Raw genomic sequence first — 19,769 nt, forward strand, 5'->3', positions numbered from 1 at the left:
GTCCTTTGTTTGGCCAATCTGGGAGCCGCCCCTAATTGAATGGGATTATATCCCGGCAGGGGATTGATTCCAGGGTCCCAGGGCTGGAACAATGCAGACTCCGCCCTGGTTCCCACCCCTCCTCTCGCTCCTGCTTCCCTGCGGCCAAAAGGCCTTGGTGCCCAGAATGGGGAGATGATGGGAGAATCACACTCCTGGGAAAAGGAGGCCAGCCACAGAGATGACACTTGGAAGTTGATGCTAAGTGCATCTATGCTCTATGGATCCATCTGTTAATGTCTGGACTGTCTGTTTACAAACACATCTGAGTTGTGAATCTCCTTTCGGTCCTTTGAGCCTAATAATCTCTAAAATCTTGCATGTCTTTCATATCTCTGCTAGCCACTTTCCTACATATGATTATCTCTTATTCTTGGTTCAGTTGTATCTGTCTATCTTTGTATGTACACATACGCTGCACACAAATGGGAAAAACAGGTGCTAAATAGAGTGGTTGACAAAATGCCAAAAAAAAGCTAATCTCAGAGGAGTCAGAGTAGCCCCCTGTTTATGGGCCTACCGGATCTTTAGCACTTTATTCAGACCCTTTTAAAGTGGCGTTAACCTTTAAAGGATATGTAATCATAAATTTCAGGGTGCATGTAAAAGGGGTTATAGAGTGGAGCTCTTGAGGAACGTATGTCACATATATTTTATTTTTCTTTCATCTTGTAGTATGTCATTGTTGTTTGGAGTATGGTGGGTAGAAGTGTGTGAGAATTTCCTGATCATTGTTATAAACACAGGGAAAAACCCACTGTCTGTCTTGTTGTCAGTGAAGGTGAAAACTGAGGTCAACATAAGGAATTCCCATGAAGATGTAGATATGGCAATAAATAATTTCATCTCGTTCTATTCATGCTCTGCACTAGTAGCTGGAGTTTAACAGGTTAAATGTGGTATTAAAACGAGTTCCGACGAGAAAATGGACTTTATGTTAACTGAAATGCATTTCCTATTAGACTTCAGTATTTTCCTTATGGAACATACTGTACATACAGTACACACATATATATATAGTTGACTGCGAAGTGGACTGCACAGGGATTTTAGCCATGTTAAAAATAATTCCAAACTGTAATGTATAAAACTGCTCAGTTCAAGGGGGAACTGTGAACAATGTAAGGGAACCAGTGAACTTTGCCGGAAGTGGCAAAATTTCCCATCAGTCATTGTACCTCGCTGAAGCACAGAAAAAAATGGAGCTTAAAAAGGAATTTATATATTAGATTATAATTATTATTGGGGATGACATAATATGTCACAATAATGTGTATTTGATTATACATTTAAAAATCTATTTATTTAAAAATACTTCATATTACACAGGTTAGTAATTTGTAAAAAAAAAAAACAATTATTTCACTGTACATCTTGTAAATGAACCAAATAATTTCTTTTGCACATTTTAATAGTATATGTTTTGCAGTGGTATCAGTTTTTGTTTCAGTAAATATTTAAGAATTAATTATAGTAGTGTAAAATTTCCACAGTAGCAGCAACAGCTATCCAAGGTCCTTAAGTTACCAGGGTAACACACACAGGAAGTGATGTCTGCTGCATTGGTGATGTTGCAGAGTGTTTTCCGAATGGTGGAATTTTGTTGAGGGAAGTTCCCTTGACCGACATTCCCTGCACTTTAAAGTAAACCCTGGAATGGAAGGCAGATTTCCTGGCTTGGTGTCAGGAGAAATTCAAGGCAAAGAACTCAAATAAATAAAAAGACGCTGGAAAGCTTGCAGGTTTTTAGGTTGGCTATTATAAGGGTTGGTTGGATGTGCCTATTAAAGCAGTTGTGCCTATTAAATCAGTGTTCGGAACTTTAGTTTGTCCCATATTAGGCCATGTAGGTCATTCATTTGAATATTGAAATTCATTCTTGAGGCCTAGTTTGAATCGTGTGCTTCACACATGTCTATAATAATAAAAAAATAATAATAATAATAAAAAAAAAAAACAACAACTTGCATCTTGAGTTTGTCAGTAAAATATCTTCTTAAGAGAAAGTTTGAGTTTTGATGACTACCCCAGGCTCTGTAAACAGGGGAAAAATTCATTTGTCCTACTTCAAATACAGAAGGCTAGTTTACAATTTTACATTTATAAATATTTGTGTATTTGCATTACATTAGGGTAGAGAAGGGAATTCTGGGTAAGTATTGTATGGAGAGGTAGGCTGTGTTCTGTAGGCCAACGTGTACTTCACAGGGTCCTCCCTGCTCCGTGTACTACAAGGAATATCAGCTAAGGGACCTTCCCTCAACAGAATTACAGTTTCACTCCCTGCGGTTTGGAATCACACTTAGCTTGACTCTACGTCCGTTTAAAATTTAATTTAATAAGAATGAAGTTGATTGACTGATTAAAAACGATCAGTTGCTCTGAATTAAACTTTTGGAAAAGTACTGTGAGCTGTAAAATGTTATCACTTCTCATTCTTTTCATTAATCAAACTATATTTTTCTTAATAGGCAACCTAGTTTGGTTGATCAAGACGTTCAGTTATTGTACTTTGATAATATTTCTTTCATCAACCTGCACTGCATCTCCAGAGGCTGGGTATTATATAGTCATAGAGTTATTAGAGACTTTATTCAAAGGCCCTACGGTGGCAACCTGGTGGTGTGGCTCGAATCCCCATCCACCTAAGCCACCACTGCATTATTATTATTATATAATAAAATTATATATATATATATATATATATATATATATATATATATATATATATAAATATATATATATTATACTCCAATGTATTATTCTACATAGATTATATGGAGGACAGTTTCCCATGACAGGTCTGGTATAGATGGCTATACACAGAGGGCTGTCAACTTTTCATTCTTTCACTCATCCAAGTTGCATTCTTACACAGTTTAAAAAAAACTGTCTTATACACAACCCAGTGACCTGCTTAAGTCTGACTGTTTTGTAGGTCTGCTGAGGCCAGGATAAGGACTCTATGCTTTACTGCCTGCAGTGTGTTGATAGCCATGTTCAGCATATGAGAGGCAGGAGGCAGCAGCCTGATTTTTGCTGAACAAGCAAAGTTAATTGAATCCAGATGACTGTCCTTCTAAAACAAAACGCATCTGGGGTTCTCTTTAGATAAATGCAGAGTAATTGAAAGCACAACTGTGATCATCTTTGAATTGAATGGAGTATAAATGTCTCTCTTTCATTCTTTCTTTTTTGATGTGTTTTAATTTGTTGGCGATGTTGCTATTAGCCTCTTATGTAATAAGGCATACGTGTCATATTGGGGAGTGCTTGCTGGTAGGCCAGGACTGTATGGCTATAAAAAGTTATTTCCTATACACAAAGGGATGTAAATAGTTAAGTGTTAATTTTATTTTTCTCTCCTGTCTCTCTACAGGGTGCAATGGTTCTCCTGTGGATTTCATAGACACCTTGTCTCCCCCAGATCCCCCCTTTTTTTTTTTTTAAAACCACCCAGCATAGTGGCATAGTTCCCTAAAGGATCATGTCTGCAGCACAGACACAGAATGACAGCGAGCAGCGATGGAGCTGCCTGGAGTCTCTGGGTTTGAGTCCCAGAGAGCTGGTTCTGGCTGAGGCCTTACAGATGGAGTATGATGCGCTTTCTCGACTTAAACAGGACAAAGATCCCACTGGAAGGGACGAGTCTGACAGTAGCAAAACTGTGCCATCCAGGAATACACACACTAGGCGTATCCCCAGCCCACCTGTGACAAACATGCGGCAAGGGCTGTCGGGGTCTGACCCGCTTCTCCACCTCATCCAACCTGGAGTTTCCAGCCCGTCAAGGTCGAATGTGGATCCACATGGCTACAGCAAGGAGCCCCTTTATATCCTGGAAGATCCCAGCAAGAATGACTACGAGAGGATGACGGATGGGTTTTCAAAGGGGTTGCCACCTCCGGATGAACCTCCTCCAGCGATTCCACCAAGGAATCCAATACCTCAACCAGACTCTTTCGGCCTCTGCAGGGGATCAGCTCCCAGAGACGTGAACCTGTTCAGCCCTGAGGTGGACCAACCAAAGCTTCCCACCGGGGAAGGCATAAACTATGACAACCTGAATGATTCCCTCATAAGGGTCAACAGCGGTAAGCAGTCACCCAGGCAACAAAAAGTTAGTGGTGACCAATCTGGAAAGCCTGTGGCTCGCAGCAAGACGCTGCCCCCTCAAGTGCCACCTCGCACCTATTTGCCTGGGCAAAAGAGTGGCAGAAACAACCGCAGGGTGTCAGCTGATCTGGTATGTACTACAAAAAAATTAATGATTTTGCCAGCAGTGTCAGATTTGGTAACTGCTCAAATAATCATGTCAGTGATTATAATGGAGATTTACTGGATACAATGATTTGATGGTTAATAATGAGTCAATTGTTAATAATATCATCTTAATAAATCACTAACACTGTACCAAGACCAACTTAATAGACTAATTACAAAACAAAAAAGGCTTATTTACTGTATGTAGCATATGTACAGTATTTTATTGTAAACAGTGGTGTTTTTCCTTCCTGTCATGTAGGTGTCACTTCGTTCCAGACTCAATGGATTTGGCTATGAGCTCTTCCAGGTTTCTGAGGAGCGTGACGAGGAGGTGGCTGCCTTCTGTCATATGCTCGATGTGTGAGTTCTCCCTCAATGCTCAGGCTTGTCCTTAGAAATGTAGTGTTTATCAGTAACCTATACAACCCTTAAAAGAATAAAAGAATGTCAGCATAAAAAAATTATATGCTAATATGCTAATATAATATGTTGTAGCACTACCCAAACTTATGGTTATGTAACACCTTTAAACAATAATGGGTTTAATAGCTGCAGATTAAGGTGTAGTCACACGAATTGAGTAATTTTCGTAGTAAATGGAAAAGCCTGTTTGGTAGCAAACGCATCTTGCTAAAGAGTACAAACCACATGTTACACACTTCTTAGTTGATTTGGTTTTGAAAGAAGGCCATGACTTCATTTATCCATGATGAATAATTATAGCAGTAATAAAAGCAAATAATTGCTTACAAATAAATATATATACTGTAGAGTTCTTAAATAATTAAATTGAGCATAAAGTCAGTTCATGTCAAATCAACTCTATTTCATATGGAGTGTGAAAAAAAAAAATATTACCAATGTATCAAATTAAATTTGCTTTTAACAAAAGCCTTCAATGTAAAAAAAAAAAAACTTAAGTTAAAAACATCTTTAGGCTAATTAGGTTAATTGCTACAAAGCCTGTCAAATTAAGAAAACATTTTTTGCAAAACAAAAACAGAACATTTTAAGTTTAACGCACTGGTAGAGAAATCAAAGCTATGATTTCTTAGCTTGAGCAAACACCTCAGTAGCATTTCACTAAATTGCCTTTTCATGAGAATGCAGGTTATGCAGGAATGAGGTTATAGTGTTAAACAAGGGAAACTAAGACTAAACTGAAACTAGATATACGTCATATCATAGCAGTAGATGTGTAATGGCACGCATGTTCAAATTCATACCATTGGATGGTATTAACATGCTAGGCTGATAACTCGGGTGAGCGATGTACTGTATAGTCAGTTTTTTAGATTTAATAAACGAATATGTCTATGTTGATTAATCTTAAGCTATTAATTTGCACAGTATAAGTCAGTTAAAAGTAAGAGCTTTTACTTTGTTTATTTCCAATTCTGTGCTCAGTCATGTTTAAGGACAGCATTTAACGATACAAACTAACTTTAAATAAAGGAGTGTAACGTCATAAAAAAAAACGTCATAGCAAAGAATTCACTCCTACCACACAGGATGCCAGTGTGGGAATAGTTTAGACTGAACCACCTGTTGGATTATAAAGAAATTGTGATGTTTTACCACCTCAAATGCATCCAAAGAGTTGAGCATGTGTGTTCTAATGTGTGTGTTTCAAGACTAATTAGCTCACATGGTGTTGTGAGACTTGTGTAAGAGTGTAAAGAGTGGGTTTTGGAGTTTTGAGAAAAGGAGTTTTTTTAACGCGCTTAACGTTTGATTATATAATAACATAGAAATGCATTTCTGTTACACCACTCAGAAGCTCATGCACTCAGTACAGAATCAGTTATGGCTGATTAAGCTAAAAAAAAACAGCCAATTCTGGTCCCTGGCTGATCAACCAGTGCAACTCTAAAATAAATGGTAAAAATCATTTGCAAATCAATTTTGGAGGCAATGTAGCAATACATGAATCAGCACACAAGAATCATAACTAATAATTGAATAGATTTTTCCTCTTCTTTAAAAGACACGCTTCCCATTTACTATGTTCAGAAAGAAGGGATCACTGAGCTCACCATAAGCAAATAATGTAAAAATGTTTAAAAAATATACTTTAAATATCTATCATTCAAAATAACAATTGATTACAGTATTTGCAACTGTGACCTGTACTAGCCTGTACCGTATGGCTAACATAAATGGAGGCATTGTGGCTAAATAATATATTTTGAAGCAAGACAATCAGGAGTCAGCTACATTATTATTGAACAAGTCTAATTCAGAATAATAAATAATTTCAAGTTAAAAGAATTCAGTTTGATGCATTTAATAAGCACTGGCCTTTAACCAATAATCTATAATACCGATCTTATGATGGAGCCTAATTGGCATCCTCCTGTAATGATCATGTTATCATCGTCCTGTATGATGTACTCTAAGTGACATGTTGGTATGTGCAGGTTGCGCTCAGCTTACCCGTCCACAGACCGGTCAAAGAATGCAGGGTTTGTATGGAGCCCGTGTGTGGCGCAGGAGGAGCAGCAGCAGGTACTGGGGGTCAGCGTAAAGGTCACCATCATCGGTGAGCACATCCGAGAGCCACTCATCTTCACCTGTGATGGTAAGCAAGAATGAAAAGCCATTCAGCATTTTTATATGTCCACAGTGCAATAGTTGACATAGTGTCCAGGGTCAGGGAGTGATGTCAGAATAGTGAGTCATCTACAGAAATAATTTGTTGGCCTCCAAGTTTGCTATTTTTCCACCAAGCAAACCTTTTCTGCAACTACAGCTCTGACTAGTTCTAACTGCAAGGAAAATCACAGGTTTATATTCATGTTCTGGTTACAGTACACTATATTTCTATTTCTAATGGTTGGAGGTAACAAACTGTACCTTTTACATTTTCAGGCAGAAGGGAGGTCTTCATGGACTAACTTTGATTTAAAAAAAGAATCTACATAAAAATGGCTGTGGTATGCAAATAGTAAAACAGGCATGCTATTATTGAAAAGTAATCAGTGTTTGAGTTGGCTGGATTAGTAGCACTATAGGATAAATTGAATTATATACAGTATATTTCCACATGTTTAATATATTTATATATTTAATTTGATGTATAATGTTCTAATATAAATGTCACTGTATCTGTTAACACGATTAATTAGTATGCTCATTGAAGCAGCTCTTGGAATTTGGGTCAGGTGCTGCTGTCCTGGTAAACCCCTCCACGACCCTTTGTCGCTGTTCTCTTTCCCTGGCTTTGGTATGTTCCTGAGAAGTTGAATCTGGTGTATTAGATTCCCCTGTCTACACCTCAGGAAATAACCGTAATGTGTCAATTTAATAGGCCTTGGGATCATGATTCACAAAAAACTTGCCAAACCGGGTCTTTGTTTTTATGAACAGAGCTTGACGAGCTGTGTTTGTGTGTGCGTGTGTGTGTGTGTGTGTTTTTTTTTTTATTTTTTTTTTTAACATTTGGCCAGGACCAGAGAATCTTATTTGATAGACTGCAAGGGCTTTCACTTCTGAATCCTCTTAATGGAATTACAGTCAAAGGAAAGCGTGCCAGCCATCTGTTTTGTGTTTTCAATTAAAATAGCCGGCTTTTCATTCAACCAGTTAAAAGGAGCAAGCACACAAATATGTATACACAAGCAGAGAAGGGACAGGGCAGGATTAGAGAGCCTATGAGAGAGAGGTATGGGAATGGATATATATATATATATATATTTTTTAATAATTCTTCTTTTTTAATCCTCTGCTTACTGCCCTAACATGTGACCTTCTATTTTGTGGCTCATGGCTTTGCAACAAATACAGCATTATGCGTTTGTACATCTGAATATGTTTTCTAGAACTGGCAAGACGTGATTTGCCAGTTATTGCTGGTTTAAAGTGTTGTGGGCCATTCCAGCAGATTCTATGACATAAAAAAAATTAATTAAATATGTCTTAATATAAATTGGATCAATAAAGCAATTTTTTTGGCTTGAGATCAAGTCTTACACAAGCAAGACAGTATTTACAGAATGCCAGTGTATAATAATCAGATCAGCAAGCTCAATGCATGTTATTATTTAACTGTTTTTAGAAGGCACACATCTCTCTGCGAATGTGGTGATCCATCCTCCACTCCCTTCCTGTCAGTGGGGTGTATTTGCTTCATACACTTTATGATGTGGAATCAAGTAGAAGGTGGCCTTGCCCGAGTAAGCTCAAGGAAGCTAAACATTCTCTTTCAGTTTGCTTATTTTCGGCCCGTGTATCCATATAATGGCCTTGGAGTTTTTGTGATTGTATTAGCATCGCATCAGGTGTAATTCATCAGTGGTCTTTGCTTGATTGTGTAAGAATCAATGTTCGGAAAAGGCACTTGTAATATTATTATTTAAAGAAAATTGCAGGATGTGGGAGGAATGAAAGTTCAATTCTATTTTATTTGTATAGCGCTTTTAACAATTGTCATTGTCGCAAAGCAGCTTTACACAATCAAAAGAATTATTTGTATGGAATGTGAATGCGTATGAATCAAAATGGTTAGATAGTCCCTGATGAGCAAGCCGAAAGCGACAGTGGCAAGAAAAAACCGCCTGAGATGGCAATAGGACCTTGAGAGGAACCGGTCTAGATTCCTCATTTGGGTGAAAGCAGGAATTGATCTGCATTCATACTATGTGTTAGGTGGCAGGCAGTTCAGCTTAACATTTGATGTTAATTGATTTCAATATAAAGTCCATGGAGTTATTGAAGGCTCAGGTAAACTTGTAGGAAATTCCAGTCCTGAACTATCAAGCGACTGCAGCCAAGTCAAGTCCTCAGAGAAACAGCTGTCAACATCCGTCCAGGCCAGAACTATCTTCATGGTAGAGTGAAACTGTCCGCAGACACCAGGCGCATCCCAAAGAGACACACGGAGCATCCATGTGACGAGATCTCCAACCAGAAGCACGGCACCAAAATGCGTGATTTGCCAGTTATTGCTGGTTTAAAGTGTTGTGGGCCATTCCAGCAGATTCTATGACATAAAAAAAATTAATTAAATATGTCTTAATATAAATTGGATCAATAAAGCAATTTTTTTGGCTTGAGATCAAGTCTTACACAAGCAAGACAGTATTTACAGAATGCCAGTGTATAATAATCAGATCAGCAAGCTCAATGCATGTTATTATTTAACTGTTTTTAGAAGGCACACATCTCTCTGCGAATGTGGTGATCCATCCTCCACTCCCTTCCTGTCAGTGGGGTGTATTTGCTTCATACACTTTATGATGTGGAATCAAGTAGAAGGTGGCCTTGCCCGAGTAAGCTCAAGGAAGCTAAACATTCTCTTTCAGTTTGCTTATTTTCGGCCCGTGTATCCATATAATGGCCTTGGAGTTTTTGTGATTGTATTAGCATCGCATCAGGTGTAATTCATCAGTGGTCTTTGCTTGATTGTGTAAGAATCAATGTTCGGAAAAGGCACTTGTAATATTATTATTTAAAGAAAATTGCAGGATGTGGGAGGAATGAAAGTTCAATTCTATTTTATTTGTATAGCGCTTTTAACAATTGTCATTGTCGCAAAGCAGCTTTACACAATCAAAAGAATTATTTGTATGGAATGTGAATGCGTATGAATCAAAATGGTTAGATAGTCCCTGATGAGCAAGCCGAAAGCGACAGTGGCAAGAAAAAACCGCCTGAGATGGCAATAGGACCTTGAGAGGAACCGGTCTAGATTCCTCATTTGGGTGAAAGCAGGAATTGATCTGCATTCATACTATGTGTTAGGTGGCAGGCAGTTCAGCTTAACATTTGATGTTAATTGATTTCAATATAAAGTCCATGGAGTTATTGAAGGCTCAGGTAAACTTGTAGGAAATTCCAGTCCTGAACTATCAAGCGACTGCAGCCAAGTCAAGTCCTCAGAGAAACAGCTGTCAACATCCGTCCAGGCCAGAACTATCTTCATGGTAGAGTGAAACTGTCCGCAGACACCAGGCGCATCCCAAAGAGACACACGGAGCATCCATGTGACGAGATCTCCAACCAGAAGCACGGCACCAAAATGAGTCAGACTGCTTCAGAGGGCTGATGGAGTCTGGATCCCCGGCAGTTGAGGAATGACATGTGTAGCTTGTATGCTGTAGTTTTCATAATACGCTGTACTGACAAGCAGTCTGCATCTTTTGGTCGAAGTAGGCGTGGCGGATCGTAAAACACTAGTAGTTCATTTAGATACTGCGGCGTGAGACCATTTAATGCTTTATATGTCAAAAGTAATATTTTAAAATCAATGCGGAATTTCACAGGAAACCAATGAAGTGAAGATAAGATAGGGGTGATGTGCTCGTATCTCCTGGTTCAAGTGAGGACTCTCCCTGCTGCTTTCTGAACTAACTGAAGTTTGTTTATGCACCTAGTTAAAAAACCAAACAGTAAGGCATTACAATAGTCCAACCTAGAGGTGATAAAAGCATGAACTAGTTTTATTGCATCGTTAAGGGACAATATATTCCTTAACTTGGCAATATTTCTGTGGTGATAGAATGCTATCCTGGTGATATTGTCTACATGAGCTTTAAATGAAAGACTAAAATCTATAATCACACCGAGGTCTTCCACTGTTGCACTTGATGGAACAGAAAGGCCATCTTAAATTACAGTGTGATCTAAAATCTTGCTTCTAGCTGCATGCGGTCCTATGACTAGAACTTCTGTCTTATCAAGATTAAGCAGAAGGAAGTTAATTAGCATCCAGTCTCTTATATCCTTTAACAAAGATAACGCATTGCTTAACTTTAGCAAGCTGTTTTTTTTTTTCATCTGGTTTTGCTGAGACGTATAACTGTGTGTCGTCAGCATAACAATGAAAACTATTACCATGCTTACGGATTATGTTGCCAAAAGGAAGCATGTAAAGGGAATAAAAGCAGTGGCCCTAAAACCGGACCCTGTGGAAACCAAACTCCACTAGAGAACATGCAGAATAATCACCATTTAAATTAACGTACTGATAGCGATCGGTCAAATAGGATCTGAGCCAGCAGAGCGGTGTTCCCTTAATTCCTACCAGGTGTCCTATCTGTGAAGAAGAATTCCATGATTAATGGTGTCAAAAGCCGCACTAAGGGTCCAGTAAAACAAGCATAGTGACGCAACCCTGGTCAGAGGCCAATAGGAGGTAATTTACTACTTTAACGAGTGCTGTCTCTGTACTGTGATAAGGCCTAAATCCTGACTGATTCAGTTCCTGTATTTTATTTCTATGCAGCTATGAGCATAGCTGCTCCGCTAATATCTTTTCCAAAATCTTAGAGATGAAGGGGAGGTTTGATATTGGCCTGTAATTGGACAGCTGACCGGGGCCGAGGTCAGACTTCTCAATTTTCTGTTTAATATCTGCTAATTTAAAAGATTTTTGAACATAACCAATGCTGAGGGAAGAATTAATTATTCTTAACAGGGGTTCTGTTATATCTGGCACAGAAAATGTGTTGGTACAGGATCTAATATACAGGTTGATGAATTTGCAGAAGAGATGAGTGAAATAAGTTCATTCTCTTCAAGGGGAGTAAAGTATTCTAGGTTCCGATCTGACATGGTTAGTTTAACATCTTTATCAATTACATTGTCCGGTTTCAAAGCCTCAATTTTATGCCTAATATTTACAATTTTATTATTAAAAAAGTTCATGAAGTACTCACTATTGCACAATGTTGTTGTGAAGAAAGTGAGATCTTCAGTGGCTTGTTCCAGATTGCTGGCTGTTCTGTAGAAATGGATCAGATGTGTGAGTGTGTATGGACAGGAAGTGACCAAGTGGAAGCTTATATTGATGAAACAGATTCTGTATTTCAGACTGACATAATACACATGCTGACCACTGTAATAGGGAACGCCTGTACAGTGGAACCTTGGATTGCGAGCATAATTTGTTCTGGACATGTGCTGTATATCAAAGTGGATTCCCCCTATAAGTATAAATAATGGAAACTCTTATGGTTTGTTCCACAACCCAAAAATATTCATATAAAAAAAAAAAAAACAATACAAAATGTTTATCAAGTCAAAATTATAAAGCAAATTTTGCTCATCTTGCGGAACGCTCGTACACCGGGTTACTGGCGATCGATCCGAGGTTCCACTGTATGCTTATTTACGCAATTATCTATTAATTCAATCATGTGAACTGAATGAATAAACTCATGCAGATGGTCATTATGTAAAATCGTAAACTCTTAATGCATAGAGTGATGCACGGGATGTTTTCCTTTTTTCCAAGATTACATGTTAGAGAAATGTTGCATGTGAAAATCCCAAGAGATCAACAGTTTCTAAAATATTTAGACTGGCCCATCTAGCACCAGCGTCCATGCTGTGATTAATCACATTTTTTATGTTTTGATGTTTGTTTTTATGACCAGTTGATGAAAACTTTTCCACTGAAAAGACTGCATTTGTATCATCTAAATTATCCAGTTGTCTTAGTACTGCTTTTAACACACCAATTCCTGCTCTCGTAGGTTCTTCCACCATTGACCTGCTAATATACCAGACCTTGTGCTACGCCCATGATGACCTGGACTTAGTTGATGTGGATGACTACCTAATGAAAGTGTGCGGCCAAGCCGAGTATCTTAACAAGTAAGAGCTAATCTTAAACCTCAAGAAGCGGCAGTGCAGCATCTGCAAAAACAGCTTGCTTCGTCAATTTTAGGTGTTAGGCATTGCATTTTTCTTTTCTCCAGAGCATTTGATAGGTCTGAGCAATATATTTACTGTTAATAGTTGTTGAAGTATTGGCTTTGAAATGTTGCAGAAGCATGCAGTATGAATGAATGCTCATTGTTTTGACTGACTCAAGGTATGTTATGTTCTCTGATAATATGTGGTATTTGTGTGATTAAAAACAAAAGTAAAAAAAGACCCTTACAGCTGAACTAAAAAACACCTGCCTGTAAATTAATGCCACTTATTCTTGTTACCCTGTGCTGGATTTTCCCAACCCACCATTGTCACCTTCCTATTATTCACCAACTCCTACTTTACGTCAGACTTCAGTAGGCTTCCTGACTGTTCAGTGCAAAATAGCATTTCATCAGAGTTATTCAAGGTTACATGAAAAAGTCTATTACTGAATGATGACAACAGTCACTTTTTAATTTGTAAACATTAATGGTTAGTTTCTGGCTATGAATAAGACAACTAGAAGTAGTTATGTTTTGGTTCATAGTGGCAGTTTCCTAACTTAGTCATAGTCAGTTTTCATCCGTCTCTCCAATCAAGCGTAGATAGAGGTTCCTCCAAGACATATGATGCCAGCTTACCGCATCTTTTCGAGTTGTGCTTCCCAAGAGAGTGCAGCCAGTCTGATCTCTGGCTGTAGCATCACCCGGGAATTGAACTGCCGATCTCTGGATGATTAGGAGAATGCGCTTCCAAGGCACCATCATAAGCTTGAGCTGACGGCTAAATTAATAAATAATTTAAGTAAAAACACATCAACTGCATCATTGTTAGTTAAAAGTTGCTGAATGCAACTAGTCTCTGGTAAAGTTATTTTTCCGAGTGTCAGTTTAAGGAATCAGCCAATAATTTTTTTAAATACAGTGCAGGTCATTTCCTCTACTTCCTGTATGTGGCAATAATAGTGCATCCCAAACACATGGCGAATGTTACAAATGGACAAGAGGCCAGCACACAGTTTGGCACAAGGCCATGTCAAGGCCTCCTGTAATGGCTTTCCATTGCCATCATGGACTCCAGGCCTTTCTCAATCTCCCCCTTCCTCCCTGTAGCTATTATGCCCACCTCACACTGGGCACAGAGTCCTGGGCATCCAGCCCAGATCTCACTCAATGTTTTAAAAAATGTGTATTGGGTCAGTCATGAAAAGTAGTTCCCAGACAATATAACAAGTGGCGTGTTGTATAGGCAGTTTCTTTCCTCGACTTTGTTTGCTGCCAGCACTGTGGCCGGAAGAAGGGCCGATTCCAAAAGAAAAACGTCTGCTTAGTGGTTTGTGGTACAAATAGACTTGTCATTCAACTAAGGGCCCCTCAGAAAAAAAAAAAAGAAAAAGGCAGCTTGACGTTCTTATTTCTGTGGCTACATAAAACCACAGTGGGTTTCCCCAGAACTGTGACAACCTTTAACCAGCTGTGTATCGCTAAATGTGTTTTTATCTGCTCTGATTGGCTGGTGGGCAGACCAGCATGGTCGAGAGCAGTGCCAGACTAAAATGTATTACATGGCTTAACAGCGATGTAACTCGCCATACCTCACAGAGTACAAGATCAAGGAGTATACGTGTAAGAATTGGATGTTTTTTACTAGGGGTGCAGCTGGCCCGGAAATGTGTCTCGTTTTGATAATGTTGAGCTTGTGCAAAGTGGGAAGGACTTCCTATCTGTAGCATTGTTGTTATTCCACCAGTGTTGATGACGGAGTAGTATAGTACTATTGTGCAATAGTAGCCAGTGTTGATAACTGCTGCCAGTAACCAACACTGGAATGCAGGAAGATGATGATCGATAAATAAAACATAAAAAAAAAAAAATGTTCAAACATTCCATCGCAGCTTGAGCTGATGGCTAAATAAATAAATAATTGATGTAAAAACACATCAACAAACATCAGCTATTATAAGTGCTGTGGATAGGGATAAGTTGTGGTTTTTATAACAACAAATAAAATCATATTTCAACTTCACTCATAGGGAAATAGGTTGTGGTTTTCAACGATAACAAATTTCAACTTGACTTATTTGAAAAGCAAATCAAGCCAAACATAACAGATTTTAGTGCAAACACATTTATAAGTAAAACTTGACCTTTTTCCTGCAAATGTTTCGTATGATTTACGGGTCACACAAGGGGCACACAAAAATTACAAGAGTTCTTTTGGTTCTCTTTTTCTGTCTCTCTCAGCTCTCAAACCTTGGCTGGACTTGAATACATTCAGCAGTGTCTGAAGTTTGATCGGGACGTCCAGCTTTTCCTCACCAAGAGAAGCTCTGTTAACATGGAGCTAGCTCGCACTGTGAGTACCACAACACAGCATGTTTTCCCCCGAGACCTGAGTTTTCATGAAAGTTATTACAGTAGTGTAACCCTGTAGAGTGTACAGAGAGGAATGAGCGACCTCTCTCTACAGGAATTAATCTAGCCTGATAGACTGACCTTGTAAAGGGAGTAACTGCATTAACAAAAATAAATACTGACGCACAAGTTTGTTTTTTTTCCCATGGCTGAGCAAGAACAGAGCTTGTGATTGATGAATTCATATATTAACTGATCTAAAGCAAATACAAAAACTGTACTGAAATTCTGCAAAAGTGAGCATAAACTTTTTATCAGCAGACAAAGGTCAATCTACTCTTTCTCTATACGAATGTACTACTCAACCTGGTCCCCATCTCAAGTGATGCATTTGCGCTATCATCTCTCGCACCCGACTCTCAAATCCTCTTTAAAAATCCCCTTCGTCACAGTTGATGATCTCCCACTAAGTAATTAGTCTTCAATGCCGGTTCCTCTTTTTTAATCATCTTCATCCATTTGTGCACATTGCTCTCGTCAGTGCTTCTCATCTCTAGAAACATTGTGTAGCACAGTGGGAGAACATCAACTGTGACAAAGGGGATTTTTAAAGAGGATTTAAGAGTTCAATAGTGGTGCAAATGCATCACTGCATATGCACTGTAACCTTTATTCTTGTTTTTTTTTATTTTTTTTTTTTTTATTATTTCTCTTTTTCATACCACTTGTCCTGTGTAGGATCATGGGGTGGGAGAATAGAGCCTATCCCAGGGAACCTCATCCACAAGGCAGTTCACATCCCCATCTTAGGGCACAGCGGCACACACACGCACGTGTGCAAACAGTCCTACACTATAGGCAATTTATAAATGGCAATCAGCCTACACTGCATGTCTTTGGGCTGTAGAAGGAAACTCGGGGTACCTAAGACCTACCAAATACAAGGAGTACATGCTAACTCTATGCACATGTGGGATTAGATTTACATACCCAAACCTTAGAGGTGCTTAGCAATTACCAGTAGGAATTCTCATCAACGTGTTTCTTTTAGCATCATGTAACTTATCCACCTACAATTTTTAGGTTTCAAAACATTTTTTTTTATGGTATTGCAGGAAGAGGACGACGAGACACCATCCTCCCTGAACCACAGTATCACGCTGCAGGAGAGACCCATAAAGCAGACTGTGACAAAGTAAGGGGGACAGAAAAAGCATTAGTAATTCAAAGCAAGTAAAAAAAGATACTTATGACTTTTATGTGTCTGAACAGAAGTGCACGTTTCTCAGCCGAAGTGCCCTCTATTTTACATTTTGCAAGATTGTAAATTTGAGTCCCAATGATACCTATGCCATCTCTGGCCATTAGTCAATAGAGCAAAATAGGCCACACTCTCTGGGCCATATGCCATGCTCTGTCAATCACTGTGACACTAGCCAACCGGCTTGGAAATCACCATATCATTATACGATATCACAAATAGGGCTGGGTATCGTTCCAAAATTACCGATACCCTGAATTCGATACCGGTTCTGAACGATCCTTTTTTTGATACTTTTATTTAAGAAAAATATTTTAAAAAGATTACATAATACACATAATCTCTGAGAAACTTTGGTTTTATTTTTCAGGATGTTTGTGACACTTTTCACAGCAGGCTTATCTCTAAGACCAGTAAACAAAGGCACAAAATGAACAAAGTGTAATTAACATAATAGATCAGTGTAAACAGTTTTAATAAAGTTCAATCAGTTTCAAGTATTTGTGAGGCTCACTGTCGCTTAAAGGTTTAGTTCACCCAAATATGAAAATTCTTTTATTAATTATCTATAAATGAAGATATTTTGGACTTAATCCAAGAGCATTCTGATCCTCCCATAGATAAATCGTTGAATAAAGTTATTTTTGTTTTTCTTACACAGAAGTATTCTCACAGCTTCTTATAATTTTGATTGAACCACTGATATCACATGGACTTATTTTGATGTTTTTGGTTCCTTTCTGGGCATTGAAAAATGCATATCCAGTAAATCTATGAGAGGATCAGAAAGCTCTTGAATTAAATCCAAATTATTTTAATTTTTGTTCTAAAGATAAACAAAGGTCTTATGGGTTTGGAACAACATTAGGGTGAGTAATTAGAGACAGAATTTTCGTTTTTTTCAGTGAACTAACCTTTTAAGAATCACTAAAGCATTTTAGCATCAACATAGCTACGTATTTAAAGCCATCAAACAGTACATAACGTTGCATAAGGTAAAAATGATTTATTAAAGTGACCCCGCACAAACCTAAACTTAACTTTTAACGGTACACAAGCATGAAGCGCTAAAAGTTAGCCGATTGTGTATGTCGGTTTACCTGTCGGAGCCCCAGTCATCGCGCCGTTATCCTCATCAGTCACGGAGGACGGCGCTTGTGGTGGGCATGTTGTTGGAGGCCCCGAGTCAGGAAAATACTGAGAGGAGGATGATGACTGCACCGGCGTGATCTTCTTGCACTCAAACACGGAGCAACTTTCTGCTCGCAAATTAATTCCGTGTACTGTCAGGTGTTTCATCATATTTGACGTGTTGCCAGTCTTGGTATATGATAACCTTTTTACAAATATTGCATCGCACGCTGTTGCCGTCAATCTTGGCATAATGTAGCCATACTTTTAATCGCTTAAACATCGTTTGCGTAAATTTTTTTGCTACTGTTTAAAGTGTAGTGTGCATTACAGCCTCACATTTGACAAGTTCTGGGCGAGTGGGCGTAACCGCTGTAAACTATTGATTTTCAAGGCAGTCTCGCAGCAGCCAATCACCAGCATTTGATCCGGGCACATTAAGGATGCCGCACTTTTTGTAGCTCACTGACGATGACAAGATTATACTTTTGGGTATCGAAATTTGGCACCGAACGAAAATGATTTTTTCGATACTCGATAGTATTGAGATGATTCGGTCGGTGCTTCAAAAGTATCGAACTCGATACCCAGCCCTTATCACAAAACCTAGGTGTCGATTCGATTCGTGGCATGATTTTATAAATATTCTTATTCAATAATAAAATGTAAAGGGATGTATGATTTTCATCACTGTACCCAACATTTGTTTTTGTTTTTTTGCAGGGAAGCACTAACTTTGCTTCTGGACACCTTTCATACCGAGGCCGAGTTGTTTGTGTTATCAGAGGTAGGATAAGTTTGGATGAAGAACAGGAGGGTGCCAGTGTTGTGTATGTAATGTGTACTGCATTCATGGATTCATGCTTCTTGGAAATAGTGCGTAGAAAATAAGTATTTGATCCCATGGAGATTTTGTAAAGGTACAGGTCTTTAATGGGGCCATGTATTGTAAAATTTTGGATAAGAACCTTCTGAAGATGGGTCGGGTATGGGTCTTCCTACAGGACCCAAAACATGACCCAAAACATACCACCAAGGCAACAAAGGAATGGCTCTAGAAGAAGCACATGAAGGTCATGGAGTGACCTAGACAGTCTCCCGACCTTATTCCTATAGAAATTATAATGAGTAAAACTATGAGTTGGCAAGTATTTGGCAAGAAACCCAATTTCCCTCCTGAGATGTGTGCAAATCTGGAAACCAACTACAAGAAACTTCTCACCTCTGTGCTTGCCAACAAGGGTTTCTACGCCAAGTACTAAGTCACACTTTGCTTGGGGATTAAATGGTTATTTTCCACATTTAAATGCAAATCAATTTATAACCTTTGCATCATGTGTTTTTTATGGATTTTTTTGGTTGATAGTTTGTCTCTATCCTTTATATTAAACCTATGATACAAATTATAGACCCTTCATTTCTTTGTAAATGGGCAAAATTGAAAAAAATCAGCAGGTCATCGGATTATTTTCTCCACTGTATGTTATTCTCTTTTTCTGCAGGCTGACCTTCAGTTGCATGTGGAGCGCTTGGTACAGTCAGTCAAGGCTCTGTGCAGCTCGCTTGCCGCTGTGGAAACTCCCGACATCACCTCGGCCCTGAATCAGCTGCCCGCCTGCCCGTGTAGACTGCAGCCCAGAGTCCAGAAGGTGAACACAAATAAACACAGACAGACACAATATATGAACCTGCTGAAAAGCCAATGTGGATGAGCTACTGGAAAACAGTGATGTACTGGTCTGCTGAGTTGCACGCTGCGCTAGCACCATATTTCGTTCGGCAGTTCTGTTATAAACAGCCATTCCGGTATTGAAACAGAATGAGGACAAACTGTACACGTCACCGTCTTCTCTCAAACTGTTAACCTTTGAAGCCAAAACACTGATGCTGCAGAAATTTCCCCTAAGGCGGCTCGCCTCATCTGCTTTCTGTCTGTGTGTTTCTGATTTGCAGGATGTGAGTGTGCTGGCGAAGAGAGAAAACAGAGGTACAGTTACCATCATCCCCAGTAGTCTGTGTGTCACTTCTGCTGTGACCTACGTTTACAGACAATATTACTTTAATCATTATGTTCTGTT

The 19,769-nt window shown here is 38.8% G+C and overlaps 1 protein-coding gene across 2 annotated transcripts in view; it reads left to right on the plus strand.

Moving 5' to 3' along the window:
* The window catches only part of pik3c2b (phosphatidylinositol-4-phosphate 3-kinase, catalytic subunit type 2 beta), a 57,399-nt gene that overhangs the window by 2,361 nt on the left and 35,269 nt on the right, over nucleotides 1-19,769 (plus strand). For both annotated transcript variants that reach the window (XM_053483917.1, XM_053483919.1), the window contains exons 2-10: nucleotides 3,419-4,285; nucleotides 4,565-4,665; nucleotides 6,726-6,886; nucleotides 12,783-12,903; nucleotides 15,189-15,300; nucleotides 16,415-16,494; nucleotides 18,415-18,478; nucleotides 19,194-19,340; nucleotides 19,645-19,678. In XM_053483917.1, coding sequence (XP_053339892.1) covers nucleotides 3,527-4,285; nucleotides 4,565-4,665; nucleotides 6,726-6,886; nucleotides 12,783-12,903; nucleotides 15,189-15,300; nucleotides 16,415-16,494; nucleotides 18,415-18,478; nucleotides 19,194-19,340; nucleotides 19,645-19,678 — 1,579 coding nt within the window. In that variant the 5' untranslated portion in view covers nucleotides 3,419-3,526. The remainder of the gene's footprint in view (nucleotides 1-3,418; nucleotides 4,286-4,564; nucleotides 4,666-6,725; nucleotides 6,887-12,782; nucleotides 12,904-15,188; nucleotides 15,301-16,414; nucleotides 16,495-18,414; nucleotides 18,479-19,193; nucleotides 19,341-19,644; nucleotides 19,679-19,769) is intronic.

This window comes from Clarias gariepinus, chromosome 23, assembly GCF_024256425.1.
Source record: "Clarias gariepinus isolate MV-2021 ecotype Netherlands chromosome 23, CGAR_prim_01v2, whole genome shotgun sequence".
Classification (NCBI taxonomy): Eukaryota; Metazoa; Chordata; class Actinopteri; order Siluriformes; family Clariidae; genus Clarias; species Clarias gariepinus.